We start from the raw sequence: 21,925 nt of genomic DNA, 5'->3' as shown, positions 1-21,925 counted from the left end.
ATATTTCTTGGATTGGACTTGGCAACCCTAGGCATGATGTCTCTACATAACACCCGCCCTTCTCCAAATTCTGCCCTCCGTAGGCTCTGCCTCCAAGAATTGTCCTAGGTGGAGGGCCTGAGACCTACTTCTAATCTTGCCACAGGTTAGGGTTGCCAGCCTTCAGCTGGTGGCTGGAGATCTCCTGGGATTACTGACCTCCAGGTGACAGAGATGAGTTCACCTGGAGAAAAGGGCTGCTTTGAAGGCGGACTCTGTGGCATAATACCTCATTGAAGCCCCTCCCCTCTCCAAAACCTGCCTTCCTCAGGCTCCACTCCCAAAATATCCAGATATTTTCCACCTGAAACTGGCAACCCTACTATAGGTTGGTATTAGGGTTAAAGGATCTGTGAATAGGCCCAGAGGTCCAGATAGTCCAGGGACAAACAGGAGTACAAACTGCTGGCAGAGAATATTAGAATATAATTAATTAGAATAGTTTTGAAATATTGATTTTGTACATAAAATCCAGTGCAATCCCAGCAGTTCATTTTAGTAATGAATTATTTAGAAGACAGAAGTAGGTGGACATAAACAATAAGAATATAAGAGAAGCCATGTTGGATCAGGCCAATGGCCCATTCAGTCCAACACTCTGTGTCACACAGTGGCCAATATATGTGTGTGTACTTTTCTGGACTTTTTCCAATGCTATAATATCCTTTTTGTGGTGCGGTGACCAGAATTGTAAATAGTATTCCAAATGAGACTGCATTATCGATTTATACCAGGGCATTATGATCCTGGCTGATTTGTTTTCAATTCCCCAACAATATAGGAGAGGACCTTGAAATGTCTCAGGCTTTTGTAAGCATAGTTGTAACACAGCATAATTCGAATGTGATTCCACATCTTGCTAAAAATTCTGGTTGTACATCTCTCCAATGAATTCCTATTATCTCAAACATGACTCACTTTGAGCGAATTTTATAACAAGCCAACAGAGCAAGGCGCATTCCTATATAGCTTTATGATTGCCATCTCCTGTTGAAGATAAATCACATTATATGCAGGTACCCAAAATACTATTATTTGGTCATGGCCTCAAAGTTATTGACCAGGAGGGGGACAGCAATATGAGAGGGCTACAAAGCAACGTCACCCCAGAGTCGAAAACGACTGGTGCTTGCACAGGGGACTACCTTTACCTTTTTAAAGACACACTGTAATAAACAGCCCTGAAATTTTATGGTATCTCTTGGTAGCAAATGACAAGTTCCACTACCTTGAGGGGTACGTCGGTAGGTTTTGTTCTCAGACAAAGCTGTGTCTAGCCAGTGTATAAAAATGGATGACTTAGCACTGGGTTTTTCCATTTACTTAGCATTGACTCACACTGTTGATTAAGAAGCCGCTCCTGGTACTGGCCAACTCTGTTTTCCATCCTATCTGGAGATAAGGGTTTCCATGCCACCCGCTGTATGTGCTTCAAGAGTATCACAGCTGCCAATGAACATTCATTGTTGAGTCTCTACTAGTAGTTGCTGGAAAGAAGTTGGGAGTCAGAGAAAAGGTGGAGACTCCCTTTCGAATGTAATGATTTAGGTTCATCGGATCTCAGAAACTAAGCAGGGTCAGCCCTGGTTAGTATCAATGTTCCCTCTAAGCTGCAGAGTCTTGTGAGCAAAAATTCTACTTTGTGACCTACTGGCATTCAAGTTGTGAACTACTGCATAAATTATTGTGCTCTGAGGTCATCCTTCCTAAGCTAAGACAAAAATGTGTGAGCTGGAGGCTAAAGATCTGTGAGCTAGCTCACACTAACTCAGCTTAGAGGGAACACTGGTTAGTATATAGATGGGAAACCAACAAGAAAGTCCAGGGTTGCTATGCAATGGCAAGCAATGGCAAACCAGTAAAGGTTGTCTGTCTGTCATTGCTAAGTCTTGCAAAGTTTTGACAGTTCAAAAGAAGCAGCAGACTTTGATGCTCTATGCCCCACACAGAAACACTAGCAAAACGTGATCGAATTCCCACGGAGGCATTTTAGCTGCCAAGTCACCTCTCCATACCCCTCGTCTGAATATTTTTGGAACACTCCCTCAAAGAAATAAGCTCTTATTCCCAAACAAAACTGTAGAAACATATATGAACATATGAAGCTGCCTTATACTGAATCAGACCCTTGGTCCATCGAAGTCAGTATTGTCTACTCAGACTGGCAGTGGCTCTCCAGGGTCTCAAGCTGAGGTTTTTCGCACCTATTTGCCTGGACCCTTTTTAGCTGGAGATGCCAGGGATTGAACCTGGGACCTTCTGTTTACCAAGCAGATGCTCTACCACTGAGCCACCGTCCCTCCGCTGAAACTTTGGGCTGTTAAAAGGAAGCTGTTTGCACCAGGAATTTCCTGTTTTTCCACCTTTTTGAATCAGTCCTGGTTCCCCCCAGGAAAAGATAGACAAGCCTTTGCATCGTGGCATCAAACGGGCATCTCTTGTATTGATGATCTATTAAAGAAAAATGTGATGTTGCATACAGCTCAACTAGAACAAAAGTTAGGAGAAACGATCCCTTGGTTCCAGTACTTTCAGATTCGCAACATGTTACTGTCCAAATTTCTTACAGTTTACAATACCCGTCCTCTCATGGAATTTGAATTAATTTTACAAAAAAGAGAGACCACTATCCCTGGTTTACTGTCTAAGCTCTACAAACTTTTGTTGGCTAATGGTAAGGTGAAGTTGACAGCTTGTCAAAAGAAGTGGCACAAGGATGTACATGAAAGGATAAAAGAAGAAGATTGGCAACAAGACTGCAGCACCCCTGGTTATACATCTAAAATATTCAATATTAAATTTCAGTCAATAAAAATGGCCTCTAGGTGGTATTATACACCATCCCAGCTATACAAAATAAAGTGGTCACTATCCCTTCATTGCTGGAAAGAGTGTGGAGAGATTGGGGAGATTGGGGATTTCACACATACTTGGTCTTGTTCCACAGTTAATAAATTCTGGTGAGTTCATGAAATTGACACTATCCTTTTAAAATAAGGTGTGAGTGGTTGATGTGTCATGTGGAAGCTTGTTAGAATCCATGGAAAAGTCAGGTCTCGAACTTATTGGAATAACTGCAGCATGATTCTCACCATGAATAATGGTAGTACAACCTAACTCTATATACATTCTAGAATTATTAGGTTTATTATTAACGAATATCTCCGCGGTACACACCCCATGAAAAGGTTTTGGCTGAACAAAGCACACAGCCACCCTGAGAACAGTCTTATGTATCTGATAAAAAAGGAAAGTGAGAAACACTGTTGACTTGGTGATACACTGCTGATAAGCCAAACGAAGAGAACGGGAAAAAAAACCCCACATTCAGTTGTGAGCTCCCTTTTCACACAACAGCATCTGTGTGGCTTTTTCTCCAGATCTACAAACGTTTTGGGGGACCATGTTGAAGATCTTGGCCATTCTAGCAACTCTCATTGGTAAGTCATAATACAACAAATTAAATTTCTCTTTCCTGGGGGGTCACGAGCGGTATGCAGCAAAACCCGATGATGTGATACCAAATCAAGTTATTTTGTAGATTTATAGTACAGATTCATTTGTTTTTGAATTATACAGTATTTCTTTTAAAACTCCGAATAAGAGGAAACCGGGGTCTTGAAAGATATCTCAGTAAAGTGTGTCTTCAAAAATGGGGCAAGAGTCGAAGAAAATTTCGACGTATTTATGTCTGTCATTCCACTCAAATGTCTATCTATGAATAATGGTCGGTGTTCATACTGCCATAAAAATCGTTTCATGATCGCAATGGAGCTTTAGATTTGTTTTTCTCTAATGGCAGCCTCTTCCCTTCAGTATCACAAGGAGAGGAGTTTCGTAAGTAGTTTGTGATACGGCAGTGGCTTTAGATAATGAAAATAAGCAAAAATATTAATGGACTAACACAGGGCAATGGAGAGAGAGAGAGAGAATACTAATATATAGGTGGAATAGTTATTAAACCCCCTGACTTGGGTTGGGATGCCAGCCTCCAGGAGGACCTGGGGATCCCCTGAAATTACATATAATCTCCAGACTAAAGAGATCAATTCCCTGAGAGAAAATGGATGATTTGTAGGGTGGATTCGGCGGCATTGCACCCCACTGAGGTCCCTCTCCTTCCCAGAGTCCATCCTCAGATCTCCAGGAGCTCCCCAAACCTGAATCTGGCAACAAAGCAGTTGCCGGGGGGAACTGGCAACCCTACAAGGGTAATAAGGAACGTGGCTCAGTGGTAGAGCAATCCCCAGCATCTCCAAAAAAGGGTCCAGGCAAACAGGTGTGAAAAACCTCAGCTTGAGACCCTGGAGAGCCTCTGCCAGTCTGAGAAGACAATACTGACTTTGATGGACCAGGGGTCTGATTCAGTATAAGGCAGCTTCATATGTTCATATGGGTAATAAGGATGGTCTAGGCTAGACTGATCTTGGCAGATCTCAGAAGCTCAGCAGGATAAGCCCAGGATAGTACTTGGACAGGCAACTACCAAGAAAGTGGAGGATTGCTAAGCAGAGTGAGGCAATGGCAAACCAACTCTGTTTGTCGCTTGCCTTGAAAGCCCCGTGCAATAATCCGAAGTCAGCAATGACTTGACAGCGCTTTCCACTATCGCGATTAAGCAGGAGTCCAGTAGCAGCTCAACGATTAATACTATTTCTTCCACCATACACTTTCTTGAGTCTTCTGCCTCCTGAAATGCTGCACTCATGAAAGCTCACGCTATAATGCATTTGGTTCATCTTCAAGGCACTGGGACTCCTGGCTGTCGTGTTTTGTAATGACAAACAAATGCTACTGCTCTGGATTAAAACATTTTTTAAACGTTCTAATGGTAGGTTGTCAGAATAGGGGATGTGAAAGAGCTCCGTCTGAGACCCCAGAGAGCTGCCGCCAGTCTGAGTAGATGATAATGGACTTTGATGGACCAACAGTCTGAGTCAGAGCAAGGCAGTTTCATGAGTATTCAAGACATTAAACTTAAAGACAACATTGATTTCTGATTACTTGTAATGCTTTTTAATCTTTGTAGAATCAGTAGCCAAAGTATACTTGGTTATAACCAGGCAGGGCCTTTTTTAAAAGCAGGAACGCACAGGAACGCAGTTCCAGCCGGCTTGGAGTCAGGGGTTTGGCCTGATATGCAAATGAGCGCCGGCTGGGCTTTTTCTGCCAAAAAAAGTCCTGTAATCAGATATTATGTACATTTATTTGGAAGTGTGTTTGAGTGGGGCATACTTCTGTAGAAGTGAGCATAAGAGAGAAGACTGCCTGTCTTGTTCTCGATATAGGACAGGGGTGGCCAAACGGTGGCTCGGGAGCCACATGTATCTCTTTCATACATATTGTGTGGCTCTTGAAGCCCCCACCACTCTGTTGGCAAACTTGGAGAAGGCATTTCTCTCTTTAAATCACTTCTGCAAGCCAAGCCAGCTGGCAGCTTGGAGAATGCATTTAAAGTTAAAGTTGCTTTCTTTCCACCTCTCCCTCCTTCCCCATCTATATGCCTTCCTTCCTTCCTTCCTTCCTTCCTTCCTTCCTTCCTTCCTTCCTTCCTTCCTTCCTTCCTTCCTTCCTTCCTTCCTTCCTTCCTTCCTTCCTTCCTTGTGGCTCTCAAACATCTGACATTCATGTCTTGTGGCTCTCAAACATCTGATGTTTATTCTATGTGGCTCTTACTTTAAGCAAGTTTGGATTTAGGAGATTCTCAGTGTCATCATAAACAACACACATACAAACATGTGTGTGTTATGGATATCTTTGTATGTATGTGTGTGGAAAGTGCTGTCAAGCCCCTGCTGACTTCTGGTGACCCTGCATGTTTTCCAAGCAAGAGGTGAACGGAGGTGGTTGGCTGTTGCCTGCCTCTGCGTAGCAAACCTGGATTTCCTTGGTGGTTTCCCATCCAAATATTCCCCCATGGCTGACCCTGCTTAGCTTTGGAAACCTGATGATGAGCCTGGGCTAGCCTGGGCCATCCAGGTCAGGGTGTGGATATCCTTACAAAGAAGCAATTCCTTATTCTCAGGGCTGGCGTCAGCATGACTGGAGGTGGGCCAGGAGGGGCCCTCCGTGCAAACGGGGCCCGATTTGGGCGAGCGCTGGGGGCTCTCCCCCACTGGAGGGTGGAGGGGTGGAGCCTGCCTCGGGTGGCAAAAACCCCAGCACCAACCCTGAATGTGCTGTCTCTTATCTGGAAGACCCGGGTTTGATTCCCCACTCCTCCACTTGCAGCTGCTGGAATGGCCTTGGGGCAGCCATAGCTCTGGCAGAGGTTGTCCTTGAAAGGGCAGCTTCTGGGAGAGCTCTCTCAGCCCCACCCATCTCACAGGGTGTCTGTTGTAGGGGGGAGAAGATAAAGGAGACTGTGAGCCGCTCTGAGACTCAGAGAGAAGGATGGGGTATAAATCTACGGTCTTCTTTTTCTTCTTGTATAGATCTAGGGTGCGGCCTCACTCAGAATACTGTGTACAGCTCTGATCACTGTATCTCCAAAAGGACATTGCAGAGCTGGAAGAAGCATAGAGGAGAGCAACCAAGATGATGAGGGGATGGAGCTCCTTCACTAGGAAGAAAGGCTAAAGAGTCTGGGACTTCCCAGCTTAGAAAAGAGATGACTAAAAGGGTGTGTGTGTGTCATGGTAGAGTAGGGTTGCCAATCCCCAGGTGGGGCCAGGGGATCCCCTGGTTTGGAGGCCCTCCCCCCGCTTCAGGGTCATCAGAAAGCGGGGGAGGGGAGGGGAATGTCTGCTGGGAACTCTTTTATTCCCTATGGAGATTTATTCCCATAGAAAATCATGGAGAATTGATCTGCGTGTATCTGGGGCTCTGAGGGGGGGGGCTGTTTTTTTGGGTAGTGGCACCAAATTTTCAGTATAGCATCTAGTGCCTCTCTAGAAAACACCCCCCCAAGTTTCAAAAAGATTGGACCAGGGGGTCCAATTCTATGAGCCCCAAAAGAAGGTGCCCCTATCCTTCATTATTTCCTATGGAAGGATGGAATTGAAAAGGTGTGCCGTCCCTTTAAATGTGATTGCCAGAACTTCCTTTGAAGTTCAATGATGCTTGTCACAGCCTTGATCTTGGCCCCACCCCTCATGTCTCCTGCCCCCACCCCCAAATTCTCCTGGCTCCACCCCCAACGTCTCCTGGCTCCACCCCCAAAGTCCCCAGATATTTCTTGAACTGGACTTGACAACCCTATGATAGAGGTTTATAAAAATTTGCACGGGGTGAGGAGAGTTGACAAAGAGAACTTTGTTTCCCTCTCCCAAAATGCTAGAACTTGAGGGCATCCAATTAAGTGGATAGGCGGTAGGTTCAAGACGGACAAAAGGAAATACTACTTTGCACAGAGAGTGATTAAAATGAGGAATTTGCTGCCAGACGATGTAGGGATGGTCACGGGAATAAACAGCTTTAAAAGTGGATTAGATAGATTCATGGAGGATAAGTTCACCAATGGCCACTAGCCATGGTGACTGAGGAGAGCCTCTACCTTCAGAGGCACTAAGCTTCTGAATCTCAGGGCCAGGAGGCAATGTCAGGGGAAGGCCTCAGCCTCTATGCCATGTTGTTGGTCCTCCAAAGGAATCGGTTGGCCACTGTGTCAGGCAGGATGCTGCACTAGATGGACTATTGGGCTGATTTAGTAGGGCTCTTCTGTTCTTGTGGAGATTCTGCTTGCTGTGCATATTTGTAACAAGTTACTTTTGCAGCAGCTGCCACCACAACACAAAGACCTTCACTATGTGACTGAAGAGAAGCTATGGCAGCCATTTTGTAGCTGGCTCTGAGTCCAATCCCTAGCTGGGGACAGGGGATCCCTTGGTTTGAAGGTAGCATTGCCAATCCCCATTTGGGGATAGGGGATTCCCTGTTTTGGAAGTCCTTCCCCCACTTTGGGGTGGTTGGGGGGGGATGTCCCCTGGGCACCCCATTATACCCTATGAAGACCAGCCCCCATAATGGAGAATCAATCTGGGGGCCTCTGAAAGAGCCGTTTCTTGAGAAAGATGCACCAAATTTTCAGCATAACATTTGGTGCCTCTTCTTTTTAAAAAAAAAAAACAAAGCACAAAAACCCAAGTTTCAAAAAGATTGGACCAGGAGCTCCAATTCTATGAACCCCAAAAGAAGGTGACCCGTCCTACATTATTTCCAGTGGAAGGATAGCACTTAAAAGGATCGATTCATGATCCCTTGAAATGTAATGGCCAGAAGACCCTTCAGAGTTCAGTTGTGCTTGTCACAGCCTTGCTCCTGGCTCCACCCCGAAAGTCCCCAGGTATTTCATGAGTCAAACCTGGCAACCCTAGCTCAGGTGAAAGCATAAATTTTGTGCATGTGCATCATTCCTGTTATTGTTCCTTCCTTCCTTCCTTCCTTCCTTCCTTCCTTCCTTCCTTCCTTCCTTCCTTCCTTCCTTCCTTCCTTCCTTCCTTCCTTCCTTCCTTCCTTCCTTCCTTCCTTCCCTCCCTCCCTCCCTCCCTCCCTCCCTCCCTTCCTTCCTTCCTTCCTTCCTTCCTCCCTCCCTCCCTTCCTCCCTTCCTCCCTTCCTCCCTTCCTCCCTTCCTCCCTTCCTTCCTTCCTTCCTCCCTTCCTCCCTCCCTCCCTCCCTTGACATGGAACAAGGGTAATAAACTATAAATGGAAGATAGGAATACATACATGTATTTTATATCATACTCAGTTAGTGGAAGGTGAGGTGTTAATGCTTTGGGGCAGATTCAGGCTCTCCCTGGCAACTGAACGAACCAGCGGATGGGATGGGCACTCCCCCAGCTCTGCAATTGTACGGCTTAGTTTGACAAGGGCACAGGTTCTCCATGTAACAATAAATGGAACTTAATATCTTTGCTCATGATAGTCTTTTCTGGAAAGCAAGAAACTCTAAAGCCAAGTAGGGCAAAATGTGCATTTTGTTGCCAGTAGACCTCGGTTGACCCTCTATCCTTCTGTTCTTATTTCATGCAGGGCCACTCACCTGTGTGATTGTGACAGCTCCAGAAAATGCTGTGAATACAACTACTGGTGGGAATATCACTCTCCTCTGCACATACACAACACAGATGGAGGCATCTGACCTGTTTATCCAGTGGTTTTTCTACAGTGCCAAAGAGGCAAAAAAAAATCCGGTAAGAGTATTTTTGTATATGTAAATAAATGTTTTGTTGCCTGACAAAGACTGGTTGGAACGCCAAATATTATTCTGAAGGCCAGGGGTCACTTTGGAGAAAAATAGGTGGTGGAGCTCATCCAGGGATTGTTATGCAGCTGCACCTAACTATTCAATGGATATGGTGGGGAGGAGGAATGGGAACCCTTAGAAAGGTTCAGGAGCTGCACTCCTGTGAGCTCCTGCTGAATCTGAGGCCTGTTGAAAGCCGTTTAAAATATTCCTAGGGATGTCCAGTTGTCAAAAAGAACTCATGGTTAAGATTATGAAAAGCATTACATTTCTCTCAGGATGGTCTATCCCCATCAACAAGTTCTTCCTCGATCAACAGGACAGTCTTCTCTTATGCCTGACGTTAGATGAGCACTTTTCTTGAAAGAGGAATGACTGTTTTTATGGTACCACTAGCCATAGATTGCCTGGCACCCCAGAGACTAACTTCTGGCGCCCCCTCCCCCCCGCACTGATAATGTCACTGAATCACATGGGGGATGCCCAGGTTGGCACCACTGGAAGGCTGGTGCCCTAGGCAATTGCCCAGTTTGCCAAGTGGCTGAGCAGGCCCTGAAGATACCACTAACGTTTAAAAATATTCCCTTACATTTATATTCCACCTGATCATATATGAACATATGAAGCTGCCTTATACTGAATCAGACCCTTGGTCCATCAAAGTCAGTATTGTCTTCTCAGACGGGCAGCGGCTCTCCAGGGTCTCAAGCGGAGGTTTTTCACACCTATTTGCCTGGACCCTTTTTTGGAGATGCCAGGGATTGAACCTGGGACCTTCTGCTTCCCAAGCAGATGCTCTACCACTGAGCCACTGTCTGATCCCCTAAGGTTCTGAGCATCTTACCTAAATATTTAAACTCGATATAACAAAAATAAAGGAAAAGGAACAAAGAAGTATTCATTTCCTCCTAAACAATCCATACATTATGCCAGATGATCAAGCGTGCTTTGGGCTGCCACAGGTTGAACGCTCGCCATTGTGATTTCTTTTGGGTAAGAAGGAGGCAAAGCTCTTTCCTCTGGTCATGCACAGCTGGAAGAATGCAGTTCTAAGTAACAACTGGGGGCGAGAGGGAAGCAAAGTCCCAGCAGCTGTGGGTTCCCTACCCCACAATAACTCATTGTTGGAAAGATGGAAGACAGACAAGCTCCCAGCAGCAGTTCATCCTCTGGCTGGTGTAAGGGGCAAGGCTTTCCTTTCCCTCATTCTTGTAGCCAAATGATAAACTGCTGTATATATTACACATAGGGTTGCTTGGCCCACTCTGGCAACCAGCAGGAAGTGGAGGTGGGCGGGCACATGGAAGAGTAGCCATTTGCAACAGCATGATGTCACTTCTGGGAAAAAAACCAGAAGTTAAATCACCCCTCTCTAGGAATCACTAGAAACGCTATGATGGAATCATAGTGTTATCAAAGATTTCAGGTTTTCACGGCTGGCAACATCATTAGGGTTCGTAGAATCTTTTGGGCCCAAGTGCCGTGTTCTACTGGAGAAAGTTTTTCTTCCAGACGTTTCGTTCTTAGCTGCGGAGAACATCCTCAGTGGCATTGCAGCTGGAGCAGGCGCTCTGACATTCTTGGCTGCTGTGCATTGAGTGAGGCCAGGGCTGCTGGAGAGCTGCTATTTCTAGGCTGGAGGGGGGGTGTTGAGAGGGCAATTGGTTTGTGGATGTGCCCATTGTTTGGTGGGGCTTCCTGGAATGTGCCCAAACAATGGGCACATCCACAAACCAATTGCTCTCTCAACACACCCCCTCCAGCCTAGAGATAGCAGCTCTCCAGCAGCCCTGGCCTCACTCAATGCACAGCAGCCAAGAAGGTCAGAGCGCCTGCTCTGGCTGCAATGCCACTGAGGATGTTCTCCGCAGCTAAGAACGAAACGCCTGGAAGAAAAACTTTCTCCAGTAGAACACGGCACTTGAGCCCGAAAGATTCTACAAACCCATAGTGGTTTGGCCAATTCCTAGAGAGGACTTACGTCATTTCCGGGTTTTCCCATACTCCATTGGCCCAATGGCCATTTGATTCCCACCCCCTCCTATTTTAAGCAGCAGGAGGAAATGACAGGCATAGGATCTCACACTGGGGGACTGGTGACACTAATTCTCCTTTCAGGTTCTTCTCAAGTTCTACAGCCAGGGTCAGGGCTCAAATCATTTTCTGTGTGATTCTTTTGTTTACTTTTTACAAGTTTTAAGACATTATTAATTATGTTTAAACGTTTGAACCTCAATGTCATCATCAAAAATACCTAACATCCACTAATATAGAACTAAACCAGAACTGAGCAGCCAAGGGCAGACAACACCAATGGAAGGAATATTTACATAATTCTGAACTTAAGCAAAATCCAGTTTAATAGTCATATTCTTTAGTCTCCTACTTTAGTTTTTTTTTTTTTAAAAGAAATGTAGTATGCCCAAACAGCCTATTGTTGACCTGAAAGTTACTTTTCTTCAACAAAGGAATACTAAAGTGAAACTGCGGCATGAACTGTTGAATTAGAATTTACATTCATAGGTTTAGAAGCATTGCTCAAGGAATAAATTGTTCATTTCTCATCTAGAGTGTTTAGCTTAACACCAAGAAACAGTAGCCTTGTTCACAAGGGAGATCTGGCTATATCATAGAACAGGGATGTCAAACTCATTTGTTATGAGGGCTGGATCTGACATGAATGAGACCTTGTTGGGCTGGGCCGTGTTCGGCTGGGCCATGTGTGTACCTATTTAATAATAATAATAATAATAATAATAATAATAATAATTAAGATTAGATAGCAGAGGTATAAACTTTATAATGGGCACAGAAACACAATTAAAGATTTTTTAAACAACCTCAAAGCATGCTTAAAACGTTAGCACTCATTGGCCTTAAAGGTGCTTTCTTTGTATTTCTCCCATGAGATCCAGGGAACTGGGCAAAGGAAGCTCTGGCTCTTCCCTTCCTTCCCTAGGGGACCATGAGGGGGAGGAGCCTCAGCCAACAGAAGGCTTGGCTCAGTAGCTCTGCTGTGTGATTGAGAGAGCCTGGCAAAGCAAGCACTTCCTTCCCCCACTTCCTCCCCAAGGGAGGAGCCTCAGCCAATGGAGAAAATAGAGGTTTTGCTCTGTAGCTCCTGTGCGATTGAGCAAGCCTCGCAAAACAAGCTGTTACACAGAAAGAAGCAAGAGAGAGGGAGAAGGAAGCAGACGACAGCCAGTTGCTCGGGGGCCTGATTCGGCCCCCAGGCCACCCCTGCCATAGAATCTCCCCCCCTTTGCCTGCTCTTCCTGATACTGCTCAACAGGGCAGAGGGAGAAGAATGTGCAGGAAGACCATCTGTAGCCAATGGTACTACATCACTTCCAGTGCAAACCTGGAAGTGATGTCACCAACCAGCCTGACACTCTAAACTTCATGGTAAAACCACTAAGTCCCCCTCCCTCTCCTGCTGGCTGTGATACAGGTTAGGTTGTGTGACTGGCCCAAGGTCACCCAGCAAGCTTCTAGGGCAGACTCCACCTCCAGTGGGAGCCATTTTGTGGCTGTTGTCACCACTGCCGTATGTCAGAATTCATGCCTGGGTCTCCCAGATCTTAGTTTGACAGTCTTGACCACTGTACCTCACTACGCCATCTGCATCTGTTAACAAACCCTGGCCAGGAGGTCCTCAGTTCGTAGACGTTCCTGAAGAACTGCCATGAGATATCTGGGTTTGCCTATGAGGAGAGGTTTACTAACCGATCATCGTTTCAAAGCAGATGCAGCTCCAATCAGCTGGCCTCAAGACGTGCACACCTGCACAGTGGAGTTTAGCCAGACCCTCAAGACAAAGAGCATAACTGGAATTAGGCATCTTATAACCTAAATGCTGGCAGCGAGCTCAAAGAATGATTAATTGAGCTATCCCAAATACTTGGATGAGCCAGGCCATCCTGCATCACCCAGGCCTTGAAGACCAGCACAACTAACAAGCAAAATTCTCCTGAGAGTGGGAAAGTTCCCCTGAGAGCAGCTCATACTGTCCTCTCCCAAGAGACTCAGGCCAACTAGCAAAGATGGAATCACCTGGGCCAATACAGTGTCCAACAGATAAATCTTGTTAACAGTTTCAAGCTTGCAAGCTTGGGTTCTGTTATCAGTATAGAACAGGGGTGGCCAAACTGGCTCGGGAGCCACATGCGGCGCTTTCACACATGTTGTGTGGCTCTTGAAGCCTCCACCACCCCATCAGCCAGCTTGGAGAAGACATTTCACTTCTTCAAGCCAAGCAAGTGGCTTGGAGAATGCATTTAAAGTTAAAGTTGATTTCTTTCTACCTCTCCCTCTCTGTCTTGTGGCTCTCAAACATCTGACATTTGTTCTATGTGGCTCTTACATTAAGCACGTTTGGCCACCCCTGGTATAGAATTTGAGATTTAGAACATGCAAATTGGCATGGGTTTTGTGCCAAGTCACATTAAACTCTTAGACTAGCACATTTCTACTCAAATGCAGCAGGCCCTGTGCCAGTATATGGATGACAAGTCCACCAGGCACTGTCAAAAGATGGTATATGTGGTAGATGCACGGGGAAGATGTAGCTGGAGAAACAAGGTAAGCAAACTTCATCTTCCAAAAGGACAACATTTACATTTTGCTTTGCTATCTGTCAGACAGTGGAGCTTCAAAGTAAGCGGACTTCCATTGGATACAGTGTTAAGGCTTTATATGATAATCCAAAGGTTCTGCACAATGATGCATTGGAACTGATGCCCTTCAGTTGGAGCATAGATGTTTTAACTAAAATTACATCAAAGCACATCAAAGGTTTTCTAAACAATTCTACATTCCCACGCTAGAGTGATACATTTGACACCTTCGCTTGCCCTTATCTCGTTGTGGTTCCCATTCTCAGCCCTGCTGGCTTTTCCTGAGGCATTTCATCTTCAAAGGGTTGTTGCCTTTGTTAGTACTAAGGATAGGAATTCACAGTAGGGGTTAGTAACATCTCAATTTCTACTTTGATATGCAAGGTTTCTATTCAGGGTTAGTAGGAACTGTTCTAAGATGGAGTCAGTTAGGTCAGGCTATACATTGCAGTTTAAACATAATATCAGTTCATAACAGTAAAGCTTTCCATTGTCTGACACTATCTAGCAACACTGTTGATGGTTTTTCTCATCCCTAAACAAGTTTCAGGAGAAAAGTTTCACAAAAGCCCCTCTCTTAATTGTAACCCCAGATTTCAGCTCGTTTTCTTTATCCCATAATGGGAGCCATAAAGAACTAAGCCTGCTCCTATCTACATAGCTTCACCTTTTTACAGGACACCAGTTCCAGTCATGACAATGTGGCTTCTTATCAGTGACTCAGTTAATAATGCTACTTGGGATGGGTTAATATAGCAGAGTTTTGCCCAGTCACAGAAGTATGATACTGAATGCAGTAAGCCAGGGCTTTTTAAAGGGAAAAAAGCCCAGCAGGAACTCATTTGCATATTAGGCCACGTACCCTGACACCACCATTGTTTCACACAGAGCTTTTTTTGTAGAAAAAGCCCAGCAGGGACTCATTTGCAAATTAGGCCACACCCCCTGACACCAAGCCAGCCGGAACTACATTCCTGTGTGTTCCTGCTAAAAACAAAGCCCTGAATCTCCAAAGTATCTTGCAAGCAGCCCCATAGCTAGAGGCTGCAGGGGGAAGGGGCTGTGGGGGGCATGAGGGGAAGTAAAAGGTAAAGGTAGTCCCCTGTGCAAGCACCAGTCGTTTCTGATTCTGGGGTGATGTTGCATCACAACGTTTTCACGGCAGACTTTTTTACGAGGTGGTTTGCCATTGCCTTCCCCAGTCATCTACGCTTTCTCCCCCAGCAAGCTGGGGACTCATTTTACCGACCTCGGAAGGATGGAAGGCTGAGTCAATCTTGAGCCGGCTACCTGAGTCAACCTCGAGCCGGCTAGCTTCTGCCGGGATCGAACTCAGGTTGTGAGCAGAAAGCTTGGACTGCAGCACTGCAGCTTTACCACTCTGTGCCATGGGGAGGGGAGTCCTTTAAATTGTGCTGGCAACTGCTACTGCTGCCCCTCCTGCGTCATTTAGAGCCCACCGATCAGCTGATTTGTGGGCCCTTTAAATGGCATGCGAGGGGCAGTGGCTGCTCCTGGGGGCCCCCTTCTGAACAATTGAAATCACACAGGGAGGAAGGAGAGGGGCAGCCCTAAGATGGGGGGTAATGCCCCCCCCCCAAAAAAAACCTGTCAGGGGCCAGGCCCTGTGGGCCCCTGGTTAGCTACAGGCCTGACTGCAAGAAATATAAACTTACATTTATTCACGTAGATCCAGTTCACATTAAGGTTGCATTTTAAAAAAAAGAAGAGAAAGAAGCCTAATCTAAAGAGGACTTCCCCTATCACTAATGACCAGCTTGTCTGGCACCATGTGTGTGGGAGCAGGAGGGCATTGTTTCTACAGGAGAGATCTGCAGAGACATGTGTCTCCAGGGAAGGCCATGTGCAGTGCAGGAGAGGACAAAATGAGAGAGGAGGGGTCAAAGGGCAGCTCCCAAGTTGAGATGAAGAGAAGCATCCCATTCAAGGAGTTAACACCTAAACACAGCAAGTGATTTAGTGCCCCCAATGTCCATTGAAACAGACAATGAATACTTCAAAGGGTTTAATTTCTGTCCCTTTCTCAGAGGCAGGAGACTATCCCCAAAGTTGTTCTTAAAGCACACGATCCAAACAGAAGGAATTTATAAAGGTATAGTTATTGGCGCTGTATTTGCAGAGCAGATGAACTGATTTAGGAATGAACCCATTTCCCTTAGTCTCTTCCTTTACTGTTTTACTATATGCTGTATTTCACATCCCTGTATAATTAGGAGAATTAATAAAATTAGCTCCAGATTTACAGCATGAAACTTTACCACAACTTTCATTTTGTTTTCAGCTTACTTTGCATCTTCTCCTCTCTCCACCGATCAACATTAATGAAGTGCAGGGGTCTCTTAATAGTACATTATAAATAAGAAAGCCCTATCTTTATGTTGCAAAACAGTACAAACAAGAAGCGCAAGTGTTCTTGTCCTTTAATTTTGGTCCTTTTCCACAGCTTTACTCAGATTGTCATCTCAGTCTGTCTATCAGGATAGGTAGATAATTTTAGTATCTTTTAGTAGAGTGGCTTCCTTGTAACTATCTGACACCATTCCACCATCAAAGTATCTTTCTTTCATCTCCCTGAACACAATACTCAAAACACAACACACAGAAGCTAAACAAGATTTATTTATTTTTTTAGCAAACTTGGAGCACTCCCCAGAGTTGCAGAAAAATCTGAACATTTTAAAAATAAACTAGGGGCGGTGGGGTTGGGTTTAAATCCCACCAAAAGTAAAGTAACATCAGGTGAGCAGCAGCCATGCAGCCCAGAGCTCCACACTGGGTCCAGCAGTGGCTGCACATCTTGGGCGCCATGTTGGGCTCCCTGGTAAGAGTCCACTTGCAGCTGCTGGAATGGCCTTGGGTCAGCCATAACTCTCGTAAGAGTTGTCCTTGAAAGGGTAGCTTCTGTAAGAGCTCTCTCAGCCCCACGTACCTCACAGGGTATCTATTGTGGGGGGGGGGGGGGGAAGGTAAAGAAGATTGTGACCACTCTGAGACTCTGAGATTCAGAGTATAGGATGGGATATAAATCCAATATCTTCTTTTTCTTCATGTAGGGTTGCCAGGTCCCCCAGGCTACTGGCAGGGATGGGGGTGGAGAGATAGTGTTGCTAGCTCCAGCTTGTGAAGCTCCTGGAAGGGAGGGACTTCAGTGAGGTACAATGCTATAGACCTCTAAGGCAAGGATGTCAAACATATGGCCCATGGGCCAGAATTGGCCCATTCAGGGTTCTTATCCAGCCCACAAGCCACTGACTCGTTTTGTTGCTGGATGACAGAGGCTGTGTATTATGACCCTATATACTGTCCCAGTAGCATGTTTGTATTTTGAGTTTAAAATATTACTAATTGTGCTTGCCTGTACCCAGGGATCATTTCGTAGAAAAAGAGTTGCCAGAGCTCATTAGCACAACTCATTTGCATAACTCATTTGCATGTGCCACACACACCCCTGACATCACCAGAAGGTGTACTAAATTATATCAGCTCAGCATCTATCTTAAAAAATGCTTCTTAAATTATAATTGTCATAGTAAAACCTCACTCCCATCATACTTTTAAAATTACTTTCTCCTATGTGGCCACAGTGGCATGATGAGGATTTCCATCTGTCTGTTTTATAGGTTTCAGTTATTTCCCCATTTTTTTGTGAGGAAAATCTTGGAAAGTCAAACCTTAGAGTTCAGCAAAATTCTCAAAGGGGGTTTGAAGCCCAGAAACAAGTATTTTTGTGGGGGGGGGAGGGGAGGTGCTAAGAAAGAAAGAGCACAATAAAATGTAGAGGTTCTGGAGCTCTGCCCCTGTGAGCGCCTGCTCATAATGAAGTTTGTCTTTACCCGTCATAAAGTTATATATCCAGTATTGGCATTACATTTTATGGAACACATGACCTGGCCCAACAAAGTGACATTTATGTCAGATCTGGCCATCGTAACAAAGGAGTTTGGCACCAATACTCCCTCCTCTACGTTGTGGAGTCTTGCGAGCAAAGATTCGACTTTGTGACCTACTAAGACTGCCAAGTCCCCAGGCCGGCCAGGACTTCTCCCGCCTTGGAGGTTCCCAACCCACTGCCCCACATTGGGCCGGCGGGGGGGAACCTCCCCTGATGTCATTGGCGCGATGATGTCACCCGGCTGCTCTAGGCGTTTCCGGGAAAACTCCATGGTTTTCCCAGATGCTCTAGCAATTTGGGAGGGAAAACTCTATGGTACAATAGGTACCATAGAGCTTTTCCCTCCCAAATCGCTAGAGCGTCCAGGAAAATCATGGAGTTTTCCCGAAAACGCCGTGAGAGTCACTTCTGGGTGACGTCAATGCGCATGTGAAAAAAGTTCCCAGCCAGAGGGCATGGGGGACTTGGCAACCCTATGAGCTACTGGCATTAAAGTTGTGAGCTGCTGCATAAATTATTTTGCTCTGGAGGCATTTTTTCTGAGCTAAGACAAAAATGTGTGAGCTGGAGGCTAAAAATCTGTGAGCTAGCTCACACTAACTCAGCTGTTTGGCACCTCTGCTCAGGGGAACTGATCTCTGTAATCTGGAGATGAGCTACAATTCTGGGGAATCCCTATCAAGTAGTCAATTTTATGCTACTTTTGTCCAATCCGTATGCCTTGAATATCTTATGGGCAATTAATGTAAATAAAGAAATACAGATGGAAACTTGGGAATATTTGTGGAAGAACTCTATGAAACTCTCAACATGCCAGAATATCAAATAAAATTGTTTTAAGATGATGTACAGATGGTATATAACGCCTAAAAAATTGGCAAAGATGAATAACAAGATGCCAGACAGATGTTGGAAATGTAAAAAGCATGAAGGTTCTTTCTACCATATGTGGTGGACTTGTGAAAGAGCTAAAATGTTTTGGCAGATGATTCAGGAAGAAGAAGAAGAAGAAGAAGAAGAAGAAGAAGAAGAAGAAGAAGAAGAAGAAGAAGAAGAAGAAGAAGAAGAAGAAGAAGATGATGATATTGGATTTATATCCTGCCCTCCACTCCAAAGAGTCTCAGAGCGGCTCACAATCTCCTTTACCTTCCTCCCCCACAACAGACACCCTGTGAGGTGGGTGGGGCTGGAGAGGGCTCTCACAGCAGCTGCCCTTTCAAGGACAACCTCTGCCAGAGCTATGGCTGACCCAAGGCCATGCTAGCAGGTGCTAGTGGAGGAGTGGGGAATCAAACCCGGTTCTCCTAGATAAGAGTCCGCATACTTAACCACTACACCAAATTTAACCACTACACCAAACTTTCTAAGATCTTGGGATATGAATTTAACAAAGTTGCAGAGACTTTTCTGTTAGGATTACAAATGGAAAAATTTCCAAAAGACGACAGAACTTTAATCTGGTACTTGCTCTCAGCTGCTAGGACATTATATGCGCAGTTGTGGAAGCAAGAAAAAATACCAGAGAAATGGGACTGGATTGTTAAAGTTATGACATGGAGTGAAATGGATAAGTTAACAAGAACTTTAAGAGACTATGATTTAGAAGTATTTAAGATGGTGTGGAAGAAGTTCAGAAGATATGTAGAAAAAGAATGGAAAATAAAAGGACATTGGACAATCTTTGATAATTAAATATAAGTGGGGGGAAGATATGAACTTTGGTTCTTATTTATTAGGGGTACCTTTTAAAATGATGTTTTGAATTTAATATATCGGCGGGTGTCAAGTAAAGGGGAGAGGCGTAGGTAGAAAGTAATATATGGGATTAAAAAAGTAGTTATTAATGATATAAGAAATTGAATATATTGCCATATGTTACTAATAAAATTGTTTGAAACACCGCATGCCTTTAATATCTTTATTTATCAGATTAACACAGATAACATCAGTAATGTGAGAGGTACAAGGGACAAATCTGCCAGGTGGGTCTTGCTGGATCAAATGAAGCTGTTATACTTCTAATAACCCATTCCTGAAATTGCACCAAAGATTTGAATAAATCTATGACTCCTACAAAAATTCAAACCTTTAATTGTTGTTCACTTGAACAATCGAGTCCAACCCTTTGGACAAAACCCATGGACCAAGTCACACCAGGCCCTCCTGTCTTCTACCATCCTCCGAAGTCCGCTCAAATTTACGTTAATTACATCAGTAACGCTGTCCAGCCATCTCATCTTTTGCCGTCCCCTTCTTCTTTTGCCTTCTGTCTTTACCAGCATCAGGGTCTTCTCCAGTGAGTGCTCCCTTCTCATTGGATGGCCAAAGTATTTGAGATTTTAACAATGGCTTTAAAAAACAGTACTCCAATCTACCAACATCAGCCAAGAAGACCAATGTTATTACACGGACTTCTTATACACTAAACAGAATTACACACATTGGGTGGCCCACCAAGAGGTTTATTTAGGACTGCACTATCAGTCTTCCCATATTGTCTACTACATTCTTCCTCCTGAACGTAATCTGAAAATTATGAATGATTTATAAAATTGCAACTTGAAATATTAAGTATACAGGGGAAAAGGACTGAGGCGGTCTTAAGATCTTTTTCCAGGTTTGGAGATAGTGATTTTTTAAAAAAAAAATGGTTTCAGGCTGGATTTTGCTTATTGGTACTTGGTCTCAGATATTGGAGGGAATCTCTTCAGGAGACAGGAGAAATAGTACCACTCTAGCCTGCTTCACACAGCCATTTTTCATCCCTGCTTCCCTCCTCCTGGTCATAATTGGAAGGACTCCGGACGATGTCTTTGGGAAGTTCCATCCGCCCCCTGAAAATCAGGATGGAAGCAGTGAGTCTATTAAATACTGGGTTCAAGACACATTGCTCTGCTTTATTTAGTGAAATCAGCAACTAGACTGAAACTCAGGGCCAAGGGCCCTGCTTAAATGCATGCAAATGACCCATGGGAAGGCAACGTCAAAGACAGAGCAAACACCACATCACACACACCCCTTTCTCCTTCCTGAGTCTGTGCACAGACCTGGGAAGGAGAAAGCGGGGGCGGTGCGGCAGTGTGTGTTCCCGTCTCAGGGGGAAAACACCCCCATGCTGTCCCCTCGCCCCCTTCTCCTTCCTGGGTCTCTGCACACACCTGGGAAGGAGAAAAGGGATGGGTGCCTGGGGTGGGGGAAGACTGGGGGTGCTTTGCCTGCGAGGGGACAGCCCCACACTACATTTTTTGAGCGAGGGACCCATTTTTTAGTTTTGCCCCCACTCAAAAAATAGGTAGATCGGGCCCCATCTGCTCGTCTCTTGCCTCGAAAACCTTACAGGGCTGCCGTCTCCTTCTTGACTGGGAAGGAAATGTTGCAGTGCATGGAATTGCTTTCCGTAGTATGACCTTTCTTTAAGTTTAATTTTTCCCCTCCCTCTTTGCATTAACCAACCGTCCTTTGATAGCTGATGGGTGTAACCTGCTTTTAGTCAACTGACTGTCTAGATAAGTGCGATTAAAAACATTAGTCAACCCTACTCCCCGGCTCCTGAGGGTTTCTTTTAATACAAATGAAGTCAGCTAATCTGTAAGCGGAATGGCGTTGGTGCCCCAGGGGCAGGGACTGGTAATTATTTGAACATGAGCAGAATATTTTTGATAAATTTTGCTGAAGAACAGAAAGCGTCTTTTGTGCTGCGTAAAGTATGCAAAGCAGTTGAAACGATCGATGTGCCAACAAGCTGGACAACGGCAAGAGTATGAAGCACGCTTGGGTTGTGTTCACATTGCACTACATAATTCATTTCGCAACTGGATTTTTACTGTGTAGGAATAGCAAAAATCCAGTTGCAAAACGTATTATTTACTGTAGTGTGAACGCACCCCTGGAGGTGTTTAGAAAAATGGATACTCCCAGTGGGTCTGTGAACATATGAATATATGAAGCTGCTGTATACTGAATCAGACCCTCAGTTCATCAAAGTCAGTATTTTCTTTTGGAAATTTTTCCATTTGTAATCCCATCAGAAAAGTCTCTGCAGCTTTGTTAAATTCATATCCCAAAATCTTAGAGATCTCTTGCTGAATCATTTGCCAAAACATTTTAGCTCTTTCACAAGTCCACCACATATGGTAGAAAGAACCTTCATGCTTTTTACATTTCCAACAC

The 21,925-nt window shown here is 44.8% G+C and overlaps 1 protein-coding gene across 1 annotated transcript in view; it reads left to right on the top strand.

Annotated features, from left to right (window-relative positions):
- The first annotated feature begins 3,442 nt into the window (after positions 1-3,442).
- VSIG1 (V-set and immunoglobulin domain containing 1) overlaps positions 3,443-21,925 on the top strand; it is a 37,017-nt gene continuing 18,534 nt past the window's right edge. Inside the window, exons 1-2 of the mRNA XM_060249114.1 lie at positions 3,443-3,479; positions 9,013-9,173. Of these exons, the coding sequence (XP_060105097.1) occupies positions 3,443-3,479; positions 9,013-9,173 (198 nt within the window). The remainder of the gene's footprint in view (positions 3,480-9,012; positions 9,174-21,925) is intronic.

The sequence above is a fragment of the Heteronotia binoei genome, chromosome 11, assembly GCF_032191835.1.
Source record: "Heteronotia binoei isolate CCM8104 ecotype False Entrance Well chromosome 11, APGP_CSIRO_Hbin_v1, whole genome shotgun sequence".
NCBI classification, from domain to species: Eukaryota; Metazoa; Chordata; class Lepidosauria; order Squamata; family Gekkonidae; genus Heteronotia; species Heteronotia binoei.
This window is presented reverse-complemented; position numbering and strand designations above follow the sequence as displayed.